Raw genomic sequence first — 19,718 nt, forward strand, 5'->3', positions numbered from 1 at the left:
GACTTTCTTTAAAAAACACAAGTTGAAAAGTACTATCATGCCTTTGGTTTAGGCTAACTTTTTAAATTATCTTTAGGGTTCAAGCCAAAGATGAGACTCTGATAACCTCTTCTGCTCTGTCGCTCTGCTTCAGTATCACTTGCATGAGGGACCCTCATGCAAGAGGGTCAGAGACTGACCCTCCTTAAAATGGCAGCAACAAGTGCTCATGACTGAACTGGTTACTTTTTATCCTCAGGACACCTTGTAAACACTTTTCCTTTGCTGGGAATGCTCTAATGTTTCTAGGTTGGGTTTAAGAGGCAGTGAATAACCATATTTCCTGTCAGGAATGGAGCTGACCTCTGTGGGGCCAGCTGGTCTTTGCTGAGAGGCCTATGCCATGTAAGATCAGCTTTCTAAGATCTGTCTGTCACTCTGCAAAGGTTGCTCCCTTCCCCTTGCTTCTCACCTGGCTCCCGCCCCCTCCGCCTTGGTTCTAGTGCCAGCAACTCATGGAAGCCTTTCCCAGCCTCTGTCTAGGTGCTCTTGTCCTGCACCAATGCTGGGACCACAGCTGTGTGACACACCTTTACTCCTCCACCTTCTCTTTTCTATAGGAAAATATATATTACCTGTATTTTATGATGGTCAGAATAGAGTTTTCTGGGAAATAAATTAATATGACCTTGAGCAGCAGCTTTCTAAGATCTGTCACTGTTTTTTCCTTTTTAATCACAGAACTGCTTTGAGCTCTACATCCCTGACAATAAAGACCAAGTAATCAAAGCCTGTAAGACTGAGGCCGATGGGCGAGTGGTAGAAGGAAACCACACTGTGTACCGGATTTCAGCCCCTACACCCGAAGAGAAGGAAGAGTGGATTAAATGCATTAAGTAAGTACCATATGATTCACCAGACCACGACTCTCTCTTCTCTCCCATACCTGCAGTTCTAGCTTTTAAATTTGCCCCTTTTGTGTCTCCTTTGGGTGGATGGGGCTCCAGACTAATTTGTGGTGGTACATGGGGTCCCTGCTGTCTCCCTGAGAAGGGCACCACAGCCTCTCTGTGAGGAGGGATCCCCATTTCCTGGGGCTGTTGAGCAGATGAAATGAGCTCGTGCAGGAGGCAGGCTGATACACTGCTTGGCCTCTGGCAGCTCCCATGGGTGACAGCTGTCGCAGGTACTGTGGCAGATTCCCTCAGCAAGCCACTTCTGGTGGTGATCCTGTTGTTGGCGAGGCTTTGACCGCCTGTTCTGATGCGTCTTGAGAGCTGTAGAGACATTGTCCCTGGTGAACAGGTTCCCAGTCAACTCACAAGGAATGTGGTGGCTCTGGTGCCACCACCCATCTGGCTGGGCCTGCCATTGTGTGGCTGGTAAGGTCTGGATTAGAACACAGCCATTAGAACACAGCCATGAGAACATGTAGTATGAGGTTGAAGCAAGCAAAAGCCTCATCTTGTCCCGTGTCTGGTGCGTCTCTTTCACGGCCACTGTGTGGACACAGCAAGTGCTAAGGACACTGACAGGAAGAGTGGAGTGGGGCACACCCAGGTCTTCTAGTTCTGTCCCTTACTTGTTCTGTTTTCTCCCATTTTCTGTGCTCCAGAGCAGCCATCAGCAGGGACCCTTTCTACGAGATGCTTGCCGCACGAAAAAAGAAGGTCTCTTCCACCAAGAGACACTGAGCACACTGCCAAGGTGTCGTCCAGCTTACAGAGCTGCAGCCTTTCTCCTGCACCTCCACTAATGAGCACTGCAGAGCAGAGGGGTCCTCGGCCAGCCCTGCCTGAGTTCTACAGACTAGCTTCAGCTTTTGCATTTTTTTAAGGGGAGAAAGAGTGGGCAGTTGTCACTAGGAAGGGGACTGATGCCTGCAAGCACGGGTGCTCAGCCTTTCTGTCTCCCAAGTGGAGATCTGACACAGGGCAGCTGCACTCCTCCGCTCAGCAGGTCTGCAGCAGAGCTGGGAGAGCCCTGTTTACCTCTAGGTCACTTCCTGGCGGGGTCCTCCTCCCTGCACTGCGTACACTCCTATGGATACATGATTATACAGTAAGAGGAGAGGTGGAAAGGAAGCAAAGCCACGTACTATAAAGATCTATTTTTGTTTTCTAAAAAGAAACAGAACACAGCTGCCCTACCTGTTTGGGGACTGACTCCCTGGATAAGGGCTCCCAGGCTGCCGCAGGCTTCTCCTGGTGGAGCGAGCCACTGCCTCCCTGGGAGTGCTGCTCAGTGGCCCATCTGGGCGAGAGGGCTGGCACCGTGCAGCAGTGCAGGGAGGCCTCTGCAGTGGGTGGTATGGGCAGCGCCCGCCCAAGTGCCTGCGGGGCTCCGGGAGAGGAGGGTAGGGGGCTGACTGGTCACCTCCGACATCTTTCTCCCTCAGAACCCAGGTCTTGCTGGGCTTTAAATAGAAAGTCAGCATTTTCCTTGAGCTAAATACCTAATAACCAAAACTGTGAGGAGGTTATCCCAAGAGGTCTGGGGTAATCTCACTGGTTCCTATCTGGTTTTTCTTTCTCATCCCCAAACTCCACTCCTCGTTCTAGAGGAAGGAGGAGGTCTTACCTGATCCCCGTGGGGCTTCAGCCTTTTCTGCCTCAAAAGGGCCCTAAGGGGGCTCCTCTGGTGCGCTGTGTGGTGGCCTCCAGGGGTCAGGGCCTGGTCTACTCAGCAGGGGCAGTGGAATGAGAGGTCAGATCATGTTCTGTCCTCTCCCCTGCAGCATGTGTGTGAGTGGGCTGCCCCTCCTGTACGGTGTGAAGGGAGCCACGAAATGCAGCATTCTCCTGCCGTTCTCTCAGGGACTCTCAAGGGCAGCTCCTGCCACATGGTCAGGCAGAGCAGGTGGTGGCTGGCATCTCAGCATACCCGCTATGTGTCCAGGTCAGTGCGGAGGAGCCTGGTCCTCACAGTACTGTGGACTGGCTCCTCTGACTCCATAGGGTAGGGAGCATCTCTGGAAATAGCTTTGCAGAAGGGTGGGGGGCAGGGGAAGGTTGGCATTCTGGCCCCTTCCTGTAGGTCCCTCCTGGAGTGGCTTCAAACCTTCACCCAAAGCTTGTGAAGGTGATAGAAGCGAGTCCAGGCTGGAAACCCAAGCTTTCCAGCAGAGAACCAGGGCAGTGCCAGCCAGAGCCCCTCTAGCAGGCCCAGGCCCTCACAGTGGTTCTCACTGATGTTTTCTAGACAGAGAGGCACCTGGATCAGTATTTGTGTATTTATCAGAGATGTAAATAATCCGTGTATAGTTTTTTCTTTTAGATTATTTTGTATTTGTTTTAAAGAAATTTTGTCAAAATACAGAATATAAAGAAATGACTGAAAGTTGTTGACAGGGTTTTTAAAAAAATTATAATTATTATTCCAGTTGGTTTTTTTTCATTTGTTTTTGCCTTGTAAACTAGCGCCAAGGAACTGCAGCAAATAAACTCCAACTCTGCCCAAACCACCTTTGTTGTTTGCAGTGGCTGTTTTCCCGCAGGGCTCCCACAAGGGGTAGGGTCCTCTAGCTATGTGGTGAGGCAGGGTGTTTTGCTCTTGTCCCAAGCACAGCCATGAAGGAAACTGGACATGGTGGGAGGCTCTGTCTTCTCTTCAGGAGGGCAGAGCAAGAAAAGAATTGGCTTAGTCTTGCCTCGTCCCTGCTTATCGCTTTAATAATATCCCTTAGTTATTGTGAACTGATCAGGCCCACAGCCTCCCAAATGAGTGGGCAGTGAAGGCTTAAATAAATGATACAAATGGAATGATTTCAGGGCTCCAAGAGGTTCCAGACTCTCTAACAGAATTTGAGATTCTGGGGGCTAAGACAAAGAACTTCTCTGGGCAGTCTGTATTTATTTGGTTTTCAAACAAAGGAGGGGGATAATGAAGAAAATGCAGGAATCTAGTAGGACTTTGGGAAATATTTTCCCAAGTAGTAAATTATGTCAGTCAGCAGAACTACCTTATCTTTAGGCTGACCTTTATTGTAGGGATGTGGAGCCTGCAGCTGCAGTCTCCTTTTAGTTAATTGAGGTTGGAGCCAAACATCCTCAGCTGTGGCCTTATCTTGTCCTCTCAAGCCAGTGCAGTCCTCAGCAGGACCAGTGACTCATAGAGGTTCACTTACTGTGAGTCCACTGCCATCTCCAGACAAGGTGCCTAGGCTTTGTACAACTCACAAGTAAACACGGAAAGCCAAGTGGTTAATATTAAATCCTTCTCAGAGCCACTTCGAAGTGGTCTCCATCACTCCCTTTCAAGGAAGAAAGATATCGAACACCCAACTTCAAGATCAAGACATGTGCCTCAGTCAGTTTATGTTTTCAGTATATTTCACCCTCCAGATGTGCCCATGTAGTGCCAGTGCATAAACAGGACAAGGTGCAGAGAGAGCTTAGGGGCAGGAGCAGGCTCTTGGTGATGCTTCTCAGAGCAAAGAGCCAGGAAGCAGGTCTGGACCCTCACTGGGCAGACTTTTCAGCTGGGCTTCCCTGTGGCCCTTCGCAGATGACCTCTGCATTTGCCAGGAGAGGTGGGTGCTTAGGTATAAAGAGCAGCTTCCCGCCTTTGGCCCAGCTCACCAGTACTCTATGCTTTGTGACCTTCCATCTCCCAAAGGAGTGACTGTTTCTGCCCACCTGTCGTAGACCCTTCTCTGTCAGTGTGTCCCTCTCTTGTGAATGTCCTTAGTCTCTTTGCCCTTTGATTCCTTTCCTTCAGACTCTAATAATGTCCAAGTTTTGTTTAGGAAATGACTCCCTGAGTTACTCTTGTCAGGAGCAAGAAAAAGATGTATGCTCTGACCACCTCTATGCAACTTTACGCTAGAGGTTTGAGTTGGGGCAGTTAGGCAAAGATGGAACAGGAGGCATCCAGACAGGAAAAGAAGAGGTAAAATGACTTGCAGGCGACATAACTGTATAGAAAATCCTGAGGAACCTACAAAAAGACTATTAGAATAAATAAAGTAATTCAGCAGGATTGTAGGATATAAGATCAATCAACATATAAAATCAGTTGTTTTCAATGCATAAACAGTGAACAACGCAAAAAAAGAAATTAAGAAAACAGTTCAATTTTTTTTTTGTCCCAGGGATCGAACTCAGGATCTTGCGCTTGCCAGGCAGGTGCTTGTGCCACGAGCTACATCCCCAGCAACAGTTCAACTTTGAATAGCATCAGAAATATTAAAATAGGGATAAGTTTTTTAATGTATAAAATTTCTATACTAAAGACATTAAAGAAGACCTAAATAAAGATCTCCGATTCATGGATTGCAGGACTTAATATTCAGATAACAGTATTCATCAGATTTACCTACAAATTCAATACAGTCCTTATCAGTATCCCAGCTGCTCTTTTGAGGGAAATGAAAAGCCTGGCCTAAAGTTCATATGGAAATGCAAGGGACCAGGAATAGTAAAAACAATCTTGAAAAAGAACAAAATTGGAAAACTTACAACTCCCAGTTTTACAATTCACAATGATCAAGACTTTGCTCAACATCTCTGGCCATCAGAAAAATGCAAATTAAAACAATGCTAAGATTCTGTCTTACTCCAGAAAGAATGGCAATCATTAGGAAATCAAGCAAGAACAAGTGCTGGTGAGGCTGTGGTGAAAAAGGAACCCACCTCATTGGTGGAAACTAGTATAGCCGCTATGGAAATCAATATGGAGATTCCTCAAAATACTGAAATTAGAAATTCCATATGACTTAATGATCCCCCTGCTAGGTATCTTCCCCAAAGAGTTAAAGACATCCTACTACAGCAGTACATGCATACCAGTGTTCACAGCAGCACAACTCATAATCCTGGGAACAGCCTATATACCCATTAACAGATGATTGGATAAGGAAAATGTGTCTATATGTAATGGAATACTATTCTGCTATAAAGAATGACATATTTGAGACATTTGTAGGAAAACGGATGCACCTGGAAAGTACAATGTTGAGTAAAGTAAGCCAGACACACATGCTTAAATACCATATGGTATCGCTCATTTGAGTGAGGCAGAGCACAAAGAGAATAATAAAGATGGGTAGAAGGGACAAGGAGATGGATCTCTTGCAATAGGAAAGTGGTCTAAGAGACCAAGGGTAAGGGGTGAGGAGGAGGGGAAGGGGAAATAATAAAAATGTGCCAGGTATGGGAACCTAATAACCTCAAATAATGTAAACATATACCGTAACATGAACTAAGGTCAGTAATATCAACAAGAGTGAAAAATGGGATGGGGAACTGAAGGAGGAAGGAGGGGAGGGTGGGAAAGGGGAAGGGGATTAAAAAAGAAACAAGCCATGGTATGTGCCTGTAACCACTCTCCAAGATGATTGTGAACTGTGTGAACTGCAAACATGTAGTAATAAATAATAAAATAATTTTTAAGGACAGACCGTGGTACTGGCAGGAGGATGTGACAGATGAAGGATGTGAATGTGACAAACCAGTTAGAGTATCCATGGAGAGTTTAGGAAAAAATCTCATACATTTATGAGATTGATTTTAGACAGGGTGCCGAGACAGTTTGATGGAGATAAGAACAGTCTTCATGTTAATATTGGAGTATCTTTATGTGCAAAAGAATGAAGTTAGACCCTTATCATCTATAAAAAGTATCTTAAAGTGGATCAAAAACCTAAATTATAAAAGCTACAACAAACTCTTAGAAAGAAAAAATCATATGAGTTAAAATTATGGTTTTTAGGAATGACACTGGAGGATAGAAAGGGGAAAGCCAAGTCAGACCCAGCTGCTCCTCCTGCACACACCCAGATCCCTTCTGAGGCCGGGTGAATGGGGATTTCCCATATGTACCAAGCAGAGTTCCACAGTGGACACTGCTGCGTGCCTTCCAATCCATTTCAGTTCTAGCTCTACCTGCAGGCAGTGTCAGATCCCACAGGCTGACAGCTTAGTCCCCAAGACTGCCATCCCTGCTTTGGATCCATTCCTGTTGAAAGTCCTAGATCGTTTTTAGCTTTGCTTTTGGCCAACTAGTATAAACTGGGGCGCCCACAACTCCCATGTCAAATACAATTAATTTGCTTAAGCAGCCACAGAACTCAAAGAAACGTACCAGGCCATTATAAAGGACAGCACAAAGGTACAGATGAAGAGTGAACCCTGTCTGCCTGGGTGTTTCTGGAGGCTTCATTGCTGATAGACTGGGTGGGAAACCCAGCCAGACCTGTCTGCTTGGCAGTCTCGGCCTCTCCAGGCAGCATGCCTCCCTGCAGAGTGTGGGCAGGACCCCTCTAGAATGGGGAGGGGTGGGTCCTCACTATCTTGATCTACTACTGTCAAAGTAGGTCAGAGTTATGAGCCAGGAACCTTGGGTGGAAACCAAAAAATAAATTTGACTTCGTCAACAGTGAAAAGTCCTTTAGAGGTACAGCTGTGGCTTGAATGTCCCCGCCAAACTTCATGTTGAAATTTGATTGCTGTGGTAACAGTATGACAAGGCAAGACCTTTAAGCAGTGCTTGATGCCATTATTTTGGGAGTGAAGACGAGTTCTCCTACTTGCCCTCTCTCTCAAGTTTCCTAATCTGGTGAACTCTGCTTGGCACACAGGCCACTGTGATGTGACTTACCCCAGAAAGGACAGTATAAAGACTTCAGCTCCCAGGAATGCACAGATTGTTACATAAACTGGAAGCAGAATGTGTCCCGACCAACTCAGGAGTCAGGAATAGATGAGAATAATCACAGCTGGGATCGGGATTCTTATCTTCCTCAGTCCAGTCCTCTGTATATTTCAGCACATGACATTTCATGAAACTTGCTTATCTCCTCTTGGCTTATATCTTTGTATATATTCAGCCACATGTATTTGTGTTTGCCACATGACTCTGCTTCAGGCTCATGACTCTGCTTAAGTGTTTGTTACCTGAGTCTTAAACCAAAGGCCTGGCTTCTAGCATCCCAACATCATTGGTTACCATGGGTCCTTGCTTTAATGGGAATGAAAATTAAAGCAGCAGTATTAATTTAGAGGCAAAAGTTTTAATGGGAAAATAAGAGAAAATAAAGAGGAGCACAGCTTAGACAAAGATCAAATTGGTCCCTTAAAGGAAAATAAGAGAAGATAGAAAAAGGCTTCCTTTTGAGGAACTGAAAGGTGCACAGGTACAAAAGAGGTCATTTGACTGACCCCTTCACAAGAGAATAGTGACCATACAGGGTGCATGGGAGGGTGGGGATTCAGTTGATCATTATCTCAGTCTTGTGTGGTAGCACTGGGGGATCCTGACAGCTTGTGGGGTACTCAGTTCTCATGAAATGATTGTCTGTGCTTGGGGCAGTCTCAGTCCTGTGAGGCTGTACTTTTCTTGGGACCCAGATGACTATAGGTTTAGGCCAGTGGTGACAAACCTATGGTATGCATGTTATTTTTCTTTTAAGACAAAAGATGTTAATGTATGAATTGTTTTTTATAAACTAAAACCTCAGTGTTCAGGTTTAATTGCAGTGTTGGCACTTTGCAATAAGTAAGTGGGTTTGGGTTACAGTTTGGGCACTCATCCCTGGAAGGTTTGCTATCACTGGATGAAGGCAATGGCTAGAGACACAGGCATCACCCCAGGGAGGGCCTCTGGAACTGGATGTGGTAAATCTGGGAGCCAGATTGTCTTATTGTAGTAGTCACTCTCCTTATTGCTGGGACAAAATATCTGGCACCCACAACTTAAGGGAGAAGAGGTTTATTTTGGCTCTTGGTTGCAGTCCAGGGCTAGCTAGTTTTGAGGTAGAGAACAGCATGGCAGGGGAGCATGGTGGAGGAACAGCTGCTCACGTCCTGGCAGCCAGGAAGCAGAGAGCAAAGGGAGGAGCTGGGGAGGGAGATGCGCCCTTCCAGCTCTTGCCCCAGTGACCTGCTGCTAGCCAGGCCCTACTGCCTAGCTGTAACAGCCCTGTAATCCAGGCACTTTCCACAGCCACTGCCTGTGCGTGCATGAGGCTTTGGGGCACTTTCCAGATCCACACCACAGCAGGCGGCCCTGTCAACCCAAGAGTGACTTCAGTTACTTTTACGTGGGTGTGCTCAGTCTTGAAAGGGGAGGAGATCGGCCACATACATTTAGGGCTACTTATATCCAACGCTTCGAGGTAACAAGGGTACACAATGATGGTCACTTTTGTAACCTATCTGTGGTCCAAAGCGAAGAGTCCCAGCTTTTAGCAAAAGCCACTTGTAAGTCCTTGACTGCCTCAGAATAAAATACAAATCCTTCTCTCAATGAATAACAGGTTAAGGGCCCAGTACTTTTCCTGTGTCTTTATGGTAGTGTCTATGTCATGGCTATGTCGCTACCAGACCAAGACAACACTCACCTCAAAAGACCAAAAGGAAAAAAACGTGGTGGTAAAGTAGAAAAGGAATGCAGTATGGCCCCACCAGGGAGAAAAGCAGCAGTCCGGTGACTAAGTCTGTCTCTAAGTTTCTAACGACAGTCTGGGTCATACAGGGAAGTACCAGAGGCAAAGGGTGGGCCCGCATAGCAGTTCATCTCGGTCAGCCGAGGTCCAGTTGCTCCTCATCTCAGGACAGCCACTGGGAGCTTTGTGAAGGATAAGGAAGTTGTGCTGCTTGGGGGGCAAGGGAGGGCTTGACCCTTGTCACAAAATGTCTGTTCAGGTCTGTGGCGCCTGGAAGCCAGTGTGCCTGCGGGAGAGAATGGCTTAGAATGATGCAAGAAGGAGTGAGTTACATCAGCGACGCAACCCTTCGTTGTTGTCATGACCAGTGCCCTGCTGGTTAGCATGAAGCCTGTGAGTCTCAGGCAGAGCATCTGCACTTCTTTATGATCAAAAACGAGGCACAGCTACAACTTACTGAGTTCCTGTGTTCCAGTGTCTTTTCCTTCATTTTCTCACACCACACTCCCTCAACATCCCCACGAGATGCAGCTGGTCATTCCCAGGGAGCTGAGACAGAAGGGGTTAGTGCCAGAATGAGGCTGTAGCTGGGCTTGTGGGTGTACAGCAGATTCAAATCCAAGTCTGACTTCAAAGCAGAAAGTCTCTTTGCAGTCATTACCAACTGGCTGCTTATTCCTTTAATCCAGACCTGCAGGGCATTGCCGGGTCCTGAAGGCGCTGTTCAAGTGTCTCCAGATCTGCCTGGTGATGAGTCCCTACAACAGGATTCTTGGGCTCTGTCACTACTCACCCTGCTTCTGGGTGCCCGGGGTGGCTTCCCGCTACTCACACAGGGCCTTGTGAGCAGATGGGTTTTCTTGTATTTTTTTTAATCTGTGAGTGCATCGGTAGTGTTCCAGCAGACTCCTGAAAGCCAGCTTCCTGCTGAATGTGCATAGGGGTTCCTCCAACAGACTCAGGCCAGCTTGCTGCATTGTGGCCTCCCACTCCTGCGTGCTTCGGGGATGTGGCATGTCCTAACCTGCATGGCCCTGGGCAGGCAGTATCTTGGGGAAATGGGTGTTCACTTCATGCCTTGGGCCAACTCTGCCCTTTCTGGGTCCATCCCAGTTGCTCAGACTGTCTGGTCTCAACCGAGTACCTTCCGGCCTGCAGGCAGTGCCCACCTTAGTCAACACTGCACCTCTGGACAACCCCGGAGTCTGAGAGCTCTGTGACTTGTGCCAGCCCCTCCCTCCCTCCCTGGCACCGCTCCTTCTTTCCCCTTTCCCTGGGCCCTTCCTTCCCACCCTGAGCAGTCCCAAATTTCTGCCCTCTGGCTCTCAGCAGGTCTTCCCACCTGCTACCCCTGTGGCCTCCTAGCCCAAAGCTGCTCCCCTGCTTGGGGCTTCTCCCAGCACCCTCCTCCCCAGGGACCCTGCTCCTCCCTCCTCCCCATTCCCTCTTCCCTCCACATCACGAGTGTCACACAACACTTGCACGCATGTGGCTTGTTGAGGTTCATGGATTCACACTGAATAGTAACATCCTGGTGATTTACCTCAGCTCAGGCAGTGTTCACCGGAGCTTTTTCCATTTTGTGCTCACAAAACAACTTGCGAAGGTGGAATGGTACACAGTTGTACAAGGGTTGGAGAGCCTGGTGATCTCAGAGACCCAGCCTCCTCACAGCTATGCCTGCCCAAGGCCAGGCCAAAGGCTGACCTTCTGGAGCTCTCAGGGCTTGTCATCCCACTATCCTCTCAGGTTTCAATCTCTTGGGCCCCAGCCCAAGGCTCTTTCAGTTTAGTGGCAACACCTGGCACTCAAGGCACCATCTCTGATGGTCACCGGACATCGTGCTGCCGTGTGCTGGGCTCCAGTCACCCAGAGGTGAAGGTGGCCTCTGCTTCACAGAGCTCTCAGGGAGCTGTGTACTGATCACATCTCATGGAACCACAGGGTCCCTTGGGCACCCCACCGAGAGAACCCACCTGTCAGGCCAGCTGACAGAGAGACATCTGGAGGGACCCTCTAGAAGGAATTGCTGACATGAGTCTTCATGACTGTGTAGAAGCGCCAGACCCCACCTCCTCTTACCTGCTTTCCTAGTCTCTTCAGAGTGCCCAGGGTGCCCGTGGCAGGCCCTTGTGTGATTCTGTGCACTCAGGTTGAGCCAAAGCTATTAACTCTGTAAAGACACTAACATCTTCAGGTAGCAACCTCCTCCCCCTTGTTCTGAACTTTGAGTGTCACCTCTTCCTCATCCTTGGGCTTCTGTGTGTCTGCTGTTTTCTGCCAGGCCCAGCAGGAAGAGGATGGAGTCCACCAAGCCTACACTGTGTGCCGGGCACCTCTCCCAGAACAAGCCCTCCTCACCCTGAAACATAGGGGCACCAGGAGCTCAGAGGCCAGGTAGCCCATCAAACTAGACGTCAGAGGGAGACACCTGGGGAATTAGGAGACCTGTCACTGGCTTTGACCCTGGGCTGAAATACAAGCAGGGAGTGCTTAACCACATTACAGTATCTCTTGGAAGAACTCAGTCCCTTGCGTAAAGCTTTCTTCCTGGGGAACAGAGCCCAAACCTGGAACAGGTGAGGCCAACATGCAGATTTTGGTACCATGTGTTGTGAAATCAACCTTGTAACATTTTCCAAGAATTACAGCTAATGACTTCCTTTCAGCTTGTGTTCAAAGGTGAAGTCCAAGTGAGACCCCAGACTGAAGAATATCTATGGACAGCCGAACAGCCCTCTTTCCATCTCTTTTTGTCAGTTTCTGTGGCTGCTACAACAAATTACTTCAAACTCAGTGGCTTTAAAAACCACGGAATAATTTCTTACAGTTCTGGAGGTCAAAAGTCTCAAATGGGTCTCACTGGGCTAAAATCCAGGTGGGAGCAGGGCTGGGCCCTTCTGGAAGCCCTCCATTTCCTGGCCTTTCCACCTTCCAGTGGCCTTGCACTTGGCTCGTGGCTTCTCCTCCAGCCCTGCATCTTCCGACACTGTAGCACTGGCAGATCTTCAGGTGTCCCTCTGACTCTGTCTCTGTGTCTGTCTTTCATGCACAAGGACCTTATAATCTTGCTGGGCTACATTACCCTGATAATCTCCCTATGAATGTTGAGGTAAAGTGAGTGGCTGTTTTAGGTCTCTCTCTGTGTCACTGAGGAAAGATACCGGAGAGAAACACTTTATAAAGAGGAAAGATTTATTTTGGCTCGTGGTTTCTGAGGTCTCAGTCCGTGGTTGGTTGGCTCTATTGCTTTTCAGCTTGTAGTAAGGCAGGGAACGCTGGTGGAAGCCTGTGGTGGAGGAAGCTGCTCACATCATAGCAGTGGGAAGCAAAGAGAGGAAAGGCCCCTGCCGGGCCAAGCCTCCAGGGTGCTAACCCCCTCTTACACTTGGCCCCACCTCTTAAAGGTCCCACCACCTCCCACTGACACCACAGGCTGGGCACCAAGCCTTGGGGAACACATGTCCAAACCATAGTAGGTCTGCCCTCATCCCAGCTGCAGCTGCCATTCCCTCTGACTTTGAGATGGACATAGTTACTAGTCCTAGGAATTAGGGTGTGCACAAGGCCAGGGAACCACCATATTTATTATATGGAATTTTAAAAATATAGGAGAACAAAAAGAATAACCCCAAAGCCCATATTCCTGTTACCAGAATTTCCCACTGTTAACCTTTGGTCACTTTCCCCTCTAATTATTAAAATGACAGGTGTTGCAACTTCCACTAGGGTGTAGAAAGAACAATACCCCACCTCACCAGGGGAAAGGCCTTCTACTCCTGGAAACTACCCTGAGCCCGTGACAGGATCACACTTGCAGGGCAAGCTCCTTAGCACTGGCTCTGCTGGAGCAGAGCTGTCTCTTGTCACTGATGTCCCCAAACACCACCCTCTACATGGTCATTCATGTCACCTTGGGATTGCTGAGTGCTTCTAAGGGAATGGCCGTTCCTCATTGCTGAGTGCTTCTGAGTGCTTCTGAGTGCTTCTGAGTGCTTCTGAGTGTGTGGCTGTTCCTCACGGCTTGTAGTGCTCTCATAGACCTGTTGACCTATTGGACACAGCCTCGGGGCTCAGGGCTGGGCATTCTGTGTTATGTCTGGCTGTGTCACCTGGAGGCAGATGTTTGGCAGACAGGAGCCTGAGGTAAGGTCCTGGCCACTGTCCTCCAGTCAGCAGGTGCCAGATGGGATGGGCATCTCTTTCTCCAGCTGTGCTTCCCACTCCCACCCTGCTAGCTTTGGCCTCTCTAGCTGCCCTTAGGAAAATCATGATCACTGTTCTGTTCATGGGCCATGCCGGGCTCTCCTGTGACCCCACCTGAGCTGTCCTCTCTTTGAGGTTCCTTCAAGGACACGCCCACCAGTGCTGTTTCACTCAGCCCGCTGTGCCATTAAACACTTGTAAAACATTTTATTTCAAGATATTTTCAACTCACATGAGAGATTCAAGAATAGTACAGGCAGAGCAGCCCCATCTACCTGTCTCTGACTGCCAGTTTTAGAACCTTCTCCTTTTCATTTTTTAGGTTTGAATTTCTGGTTCCTGCTGTTCTTTTTATAGCTGCATGTGCTTGTCAGAGGCTATTTAATTAGTCTGAGGGCTGAACGACAGCTTTCTTCTGCCTCAAGGCTGATTCTGGAGGAAGAATCTGAAATGCTTTGATTTCTTATTTTCCTCTTACGGTTTTATTTTATTTTGTGGTACTGGGGATTGAACTAGAACCTTCAGACTGAGCTAGATCCTTAGCATTCTTTTTTTTTATTATTATTTCAAGACAGCATCTTGCTAAATTGCCCAGGTGCGATCTGAACTTGAGATCCCCCTTCCTCAACCTCACAGAGTGATAGGATTATAGACATGCATCACCTTAGAGTTGCTCCAGATGTTCTTTAGCTGAACCTCTTTATTCACTTATCATTCTACAAACATTGACTAGGGTCTCCTAAACTTGGAAGCCAAGTTTCAAGACTTGGATCCATATGCCATTGAAAGAAAGGCTGTCCACACACTTCAGAAGCAAGGATCCCAGCCAACATGAGTGTGGTCAGCTGAATATGAAGAATTTATTCATCCTTTTTACTCTACAAACTCCTCTCTGCCACACACTTCCACACATACACACAGCCCCAAAGCTCAGCTCCTGTTCTCAGGGAGCTTTTTTCTAATTAAGAATTTAAGATTCAGAAGACAATAGCCTTCTCGGCATTGTGGGTTATGAAATCATCATCTTACTGGCACATGTCAATCAGAAAGAAAATGCACCATGCTAGAAGATCTGGGGCCCAGGGACAAGCCACACCGGAAGTCTCTCTGGTCAGTGTGATTGGAAGCATCCATACTTTCCCGCTCTGGGAAACAGCCTATTCAGGGCCCAAGCAGGAGCTTAAGGGTCAGAGGTGACATGTTTTCAAACAGGTAACTTACACTCGGGGGAAATAAAGACATGGTGCCTCCAGGCTTTTCACACTCTGATGCACAGAAGCACAGGTTATGGGAGATGGTGACAGACATGTCCTAGGGTCGTGTAAGACCACGGGTCAGTCAGCACCCCGCTTCTGGAGCTATCCATAGCGTTAACATTTTAGGGACAGCCTGCAAGGGCCAAATGGGAAGTAGGGGATGACCCAAGATGCCGGGTGGTGGCAGAGGAAGTAGGACTCTGTCAGAGGGTACCGGGGAGGCACTGGGGTGGCAATGTGAGCACGTGTGACTGCATCCTCACCCAGGAAGGGACCCAGCCTGGGAGAAGCCAGCTTTGGTGACTGGTTGAGCTTTCTGCCACTGGCCAGGCCTGCCCAGAAGCTACAGAACCAACACTGAGTCCCTGGAACCTCTCACAACACAGAGACACTGTGATGCACACCGACACATCAGACCCCAGCATGCAACCTGCAGAACGGCTGCTGGTGAGGGCTGGCATGGCTGGGTGTGCCTCATGCCCTCATGGACTTCTGTAGATCTCACAGGAGTGTGCACACACACAATACTTTGCAAACAATTTTCAGTCATCAATACATCTGTCTAGCCAGTCCTTGGACCGCAGGTAGGCACCTGGGGTGAGGGCTTTCCAGGTGGTGTGGCTCAGTCATGCATACCCTTGTGGGATGGGAAGGTAGGGAATCTCGCCACAGTGTGCAGCATGGCAGTGTTAAAGTGGTTGTATCTCTTCCTGCACAGATTTTGCTGGAAAGTCTGCTCTGAGCAGAAATTGAGGAGTTGACGCTTTGAAACCATTGCACCTGCTGTGAAGGGTTCTATTGGAAAGAATGGACTGATGCTGGAATATGAGGAACAGGAAGCCACTTTTGCTGATATTTAAAAGATGGCCTGATATGGAATCTTTTTCTTCATAATTCAACAAAATTATTTATTATTAGTAGGATATGTTTCTGATACATAATAATTGCAATCATCTTAGTGAGCTGGGTGCACATACACATCACACCTTAATCATCCACACCCACCGTTCTCCCCTCTTCCTCCTACCCCCTCCTTCCCCGTAAAGCCCACCTTCCTGTTCCTACCATCCCTCTTTCATTGTTAAACTTAATTTTATTTTGTATTTTACTCTTTATTTATTTTTTGGGTTTCTCGTAGAAGAGAAAGAGGTGCGACAGAATCTTAGACACAGGGAAACTTCTGAAGAGCCATTGAAAGACAACCAAAAAATGGGTGCACTTTGGGGTCATCACGTTAAATGAAATCAATCAGACACACATTCAATTGTTTCTCTTGTGTGAGAAACCCGGACGATAAACAAGGAGCAAAACAGAGAATTGGGAAGAAAGAAGAACATGTTCAAATGGGAAGGGGAGCAAGGGAGTGGCGGGAGGGAAAAGGGATTTTAACAAAAGAGAATGGAAGGGAAAATGAAAACAAAGCTTTTGTAAATAAGGAAGGGAAGAGGGGCTGAAGGGAGCGGAGGGGAATGGGAAAAAAAGAATTAAGACATTATGTACAGGTACAAATTCCCTCTGATGAATCTGGTCATTGTGAATGGCAAATGCGTACTAAGAAAGAAAGGAAACAAAAGACAGAAAAAGAATGTGGGGTTCCCCCATCTCCCTGGAGACTGTCCCTGGCTCTGTCAATGGCACCGTTTCTCTGACACAGGCCACCTTGGCTGTACAGAGTTCTTCACTTCAAGGTCTTGCTCTTGGCTCCTTAGCTGGAACCACTTGCTAAATAAGTTCTGGGTGCTCACAGACTGGTTCAGGTTCCTGAGGAAGAGGATGCTGCATAGTTATCCTATCTAAACAGTGTACATGCTAAGCAATTCTGCCTGTCAACCTTGCCAACTGACTTACGACGCCAAGTTTGAGAGAGGAAGCATCCTTGGGTGGGAGTGCAGGACAGTTTTGCTCAGAAATCAACCATTTGTGGTCACTTTCACATGAGTGCCTCTTGCACAAATAAAATTATCCATGAAGTCTGTCAGAGTCCTGAAATCTGCATAAAGAATATGGTCTAATTCATCTGCAAACCTCTCTTGGTTTAGGATGGAGAGGAGGTAGTTTTGCAAGAAACATTTGTGTGGATGAAGCCCAAATGTGCCAGGGTGCTTGTGTGTGCCTGGTGCAGGTGGACGGGCTGAGTGGGGGAGCCACAGCACTACTGCAATCCAAGGGAGGCTGTCAAAGTGGTCAGCCCGCAGCCCACACCTTGTGCTAACCCAGCCCTGCTCCCACGAAACTAGGGCCCAAAGCTGTGTAAGGGCCTTAGGACTTCTGCTTCCAGTCACAAGAGAATAACTGGTACTAGGCCTGACTTTCTGCTGGGAAAGAAAAAAATGGACAAGTAGAAGAGGCAAATGGCTTCAGGCTGTGGACAACACACAGCATAGACCTGAGGTTCTTGAGAACAGCAAACACCTGAACTGAAGCTTCTAGGATGCCTCAGTCTTGGAGGCACGTTTGTGCCACAGCTTTGGGAGGTGAAGCCCAAGCAGAGAGGGATCCTTGCTGGGCTGAGTTAGGAAAGGTCAGAATTCTGGCCCAGTAAACTGACTGAAATTCTCAGTCAAGGTCCCAGAGGAAAGGATGTGGAAGTTGGCAAGGACACTCACTGCAGAGGCAGGCCAGGCTTCAGGAGGACTGGGAACCAAATGTGGCACTGGAAGGAAAGGCAGCTGTTCATCTCAGCCCAGCCTGAGAGAGACCAGGCATTCAGGTATGACCTCAGAAGGTCCAACTTTAGTACAGCTATGCCCTAAGACTATGGCCAAGACCAAAACAGACTTTCCAGCATAAAGACTGGAGGAAACTTGATGAGTGGAAAGGGCCTCCCAGTAAGGTAACCGTCTGCCAGAACACACTTCAACACTTTTTTTTTTTTTTTTTTTTTTTTGCTACTGGGAATAAAACTCAGGACCTTGCACTTGCCAAGCAGGCACTGTGCCACTGAGCTATATCCCTGGTAACACTCTTTAAAGGAAGACAACTAAATCTAGACTGTCTGCCATGTTTACTCACACTATCTAGCACACAACAGAAAATACAGGAACATACAAAGAAACAGGAAAATGCTATGTCTAATGAAGGAAAAAAAGCAAATAAAAACAGACCCCAAGATAACCTCATGTTGAAACTAGTGGTAAGGACTTTAAAACTATTATTATAAATATATGATCAATTACTGCTTAATAAAATCTTTGAGGCACTTCAGCACAGACAGGAAAGGTTTTTCAGCAGCTAATGGGGGAATAGCTGGCTAAGGAAAGGGAGATAAAGGAATCTCTAGTCCTGCCTGGTTACATATAACAGGTTAATATTATCCCTTAGTTACTGAGGGCTGATCAGGCCCTCAATCTCCCAAATGAGTGGACGGTGAAGGTTTAAATAAATGAGACAAATGGTATGATTTAACAGCTCCAAGAGGTTCCAAACTCTCTAACAGAATTCGAGATTCTCTGGGGCTAAGACAAAGAAATTCTCTGGATGGCCTGTATTTATTTAGTTTTCAAGCAAAGGAGGGGGATACTGAAGAAAATGCAGGAATCTAGCAGGACTATGGGAAATATTTTCCCAAGTAGTAAATTACGTCAATCAGCAGAACTACCTTATCTTTATGCTGACCTTTATTGTAGGGGTGTGGAGCCTGCAGCTGCAGTCTCCTTTTAGTTAATTGAGGTTGGAGTCAAACATCCTCAGCTGTGGCCTTATCTTGTCCTTTCAGGCTTCACAGCTTCACAGGCCAATGCAGTCCTCAGCGGGACCAGTGACTCATAGAGGTTCACTTACTATGAGTCCGCTGCCATCTCCAGACAAGGTGCCTAAGCTTTGTACAACTCACAAGTAAACACGGAAAGCCAATTGGTTAATATTAAATCCTTCTCAGAGCCACTTCAAGTGGTCTCCATCATACATACACAAAGATTACCTTGAGATGGATTATAGATTTAACCCCGTGACAGATAGAAGAATATTTCCATGAGCTTTGGTTTAAGCAAAGGTTTCTTAGACATCAAATTATAAATGTTTTATCTGGTTTGAAGAACACAGAAGGGGTAGAGGGGGTACATCTTCTCTGTAGCCCAGGAGGCTGCAGGTATGTGTTCCAGCTGCTCTGCCACCCTGGGAATGTGCCTGTCATCCTAATATGTGCCTTTGTAGGGGACAACATACAATCGGCAGTTCTCCTGGAATTAGCAAATGTCAGGCATTTTCTAAATTTTGTGACTGCCTCAGTCAGGTCACTTGGGCTTCCTAGGGGGAGTCTACTTCTGACTTAGGTTAATGATTTTTCCTCGGAAACTTCAGGTACATCCATACATTTGTTAGCTACCATGCTTTCCCCAAAATAAGACCTAACCAGAAAGTAAGTGCTCGCTGTTACCATGGTGATGACCAGCCTTGTGCGGAAGGTTACACAGTACCTCACTCTTCTCTTGCTCAGTGGCTCCTCCGTAATGGCAGTTAAGGCAAGGTGAAGAGGTTCACATTTTTGATCTCTAGTTTTCAAGGTTGATTATTTTCTGGTTAGGTCTTATTTTGGCGGAAACACAGGTATTTGCTAACTCTGTTACTACACAAATCTTCGTGCTTGCTGTAGCTTTGCAGGGGGAACAGTTACACTGTAATCCCCATCTACCTCTAAGTGATATTGGAGCCACATTTATCTCCATGGTCTGAGACTCTGTCCTCTGAACCCTCACTTGAATGTCTGACTTTCTCAGGTGTAAGTCTTTCCTTTTCTCGCCACTGTGGATCCCGTGTGACAGCTGGCTCTTCACTTTCTGCATCTCCATGCCCCATGTCCTTTGAGACTGGATGCGGAAATATCCTCACTGCAGTCCACGAAGCTGTCTTCTGAGACTCAGAGGCTCTGGGCAGTCATCTCCTTCAGCCAGCTC

The 19,718-nt window shown here is 47.4% G+C and overlaps 1 protein-coding gene across 3 annotated transcripts in view; it reads left to right on the top strand.

Annotated features, from left to right (window-relative positions):
* Positions 1 to 16,179, top strand: part of Cyth1 (cytohesin 1) — a 76,210-nt gene extending 60,031 nt beyond the window's left edge. For 2 of the 3 annotated variants that reach the window (XM_005407370.2, XM_013506065.1), the window contains exons 12-13: positions 721 to 875; positions 1,595 to 3,313. In XM_005407370.2, the coding sequence (XP_005407427.1) occupies positions 721 to 875; positions 1,595 to 1,673 (234 nt within the window). In that variant the 3' untranslated portion in view covers positions 1,674 to 3,313. Of the gene's footprint in view, positions 1 to 720; positions 876 to 1,594; positions 3,314 to 15,544 lie in introns of those variants that run through there. The other variant, XM_013506064.1, reaches the window with a different exon arrangement.
* Positions 16,180 to 19,718: the final 3,539 nt, after the last annotated feature.

The sequence above is a fragment of the Chinchilla lanigera genome, unplaced genomic scaffold, assembly GCF_000276665.1.
Source record: "Chinchilla lanigera isolate Chin_1 unplaced genomic scaffold, ChiLan1.0 scaffold00105, whole genome shotgun sequence".
Lineage (NCBI taxonomy): Eukaryota > Metazoa > Chordata > Mammalia > Rodentia > Chinchillidae > Chinchilla > Chinchilla lanigera.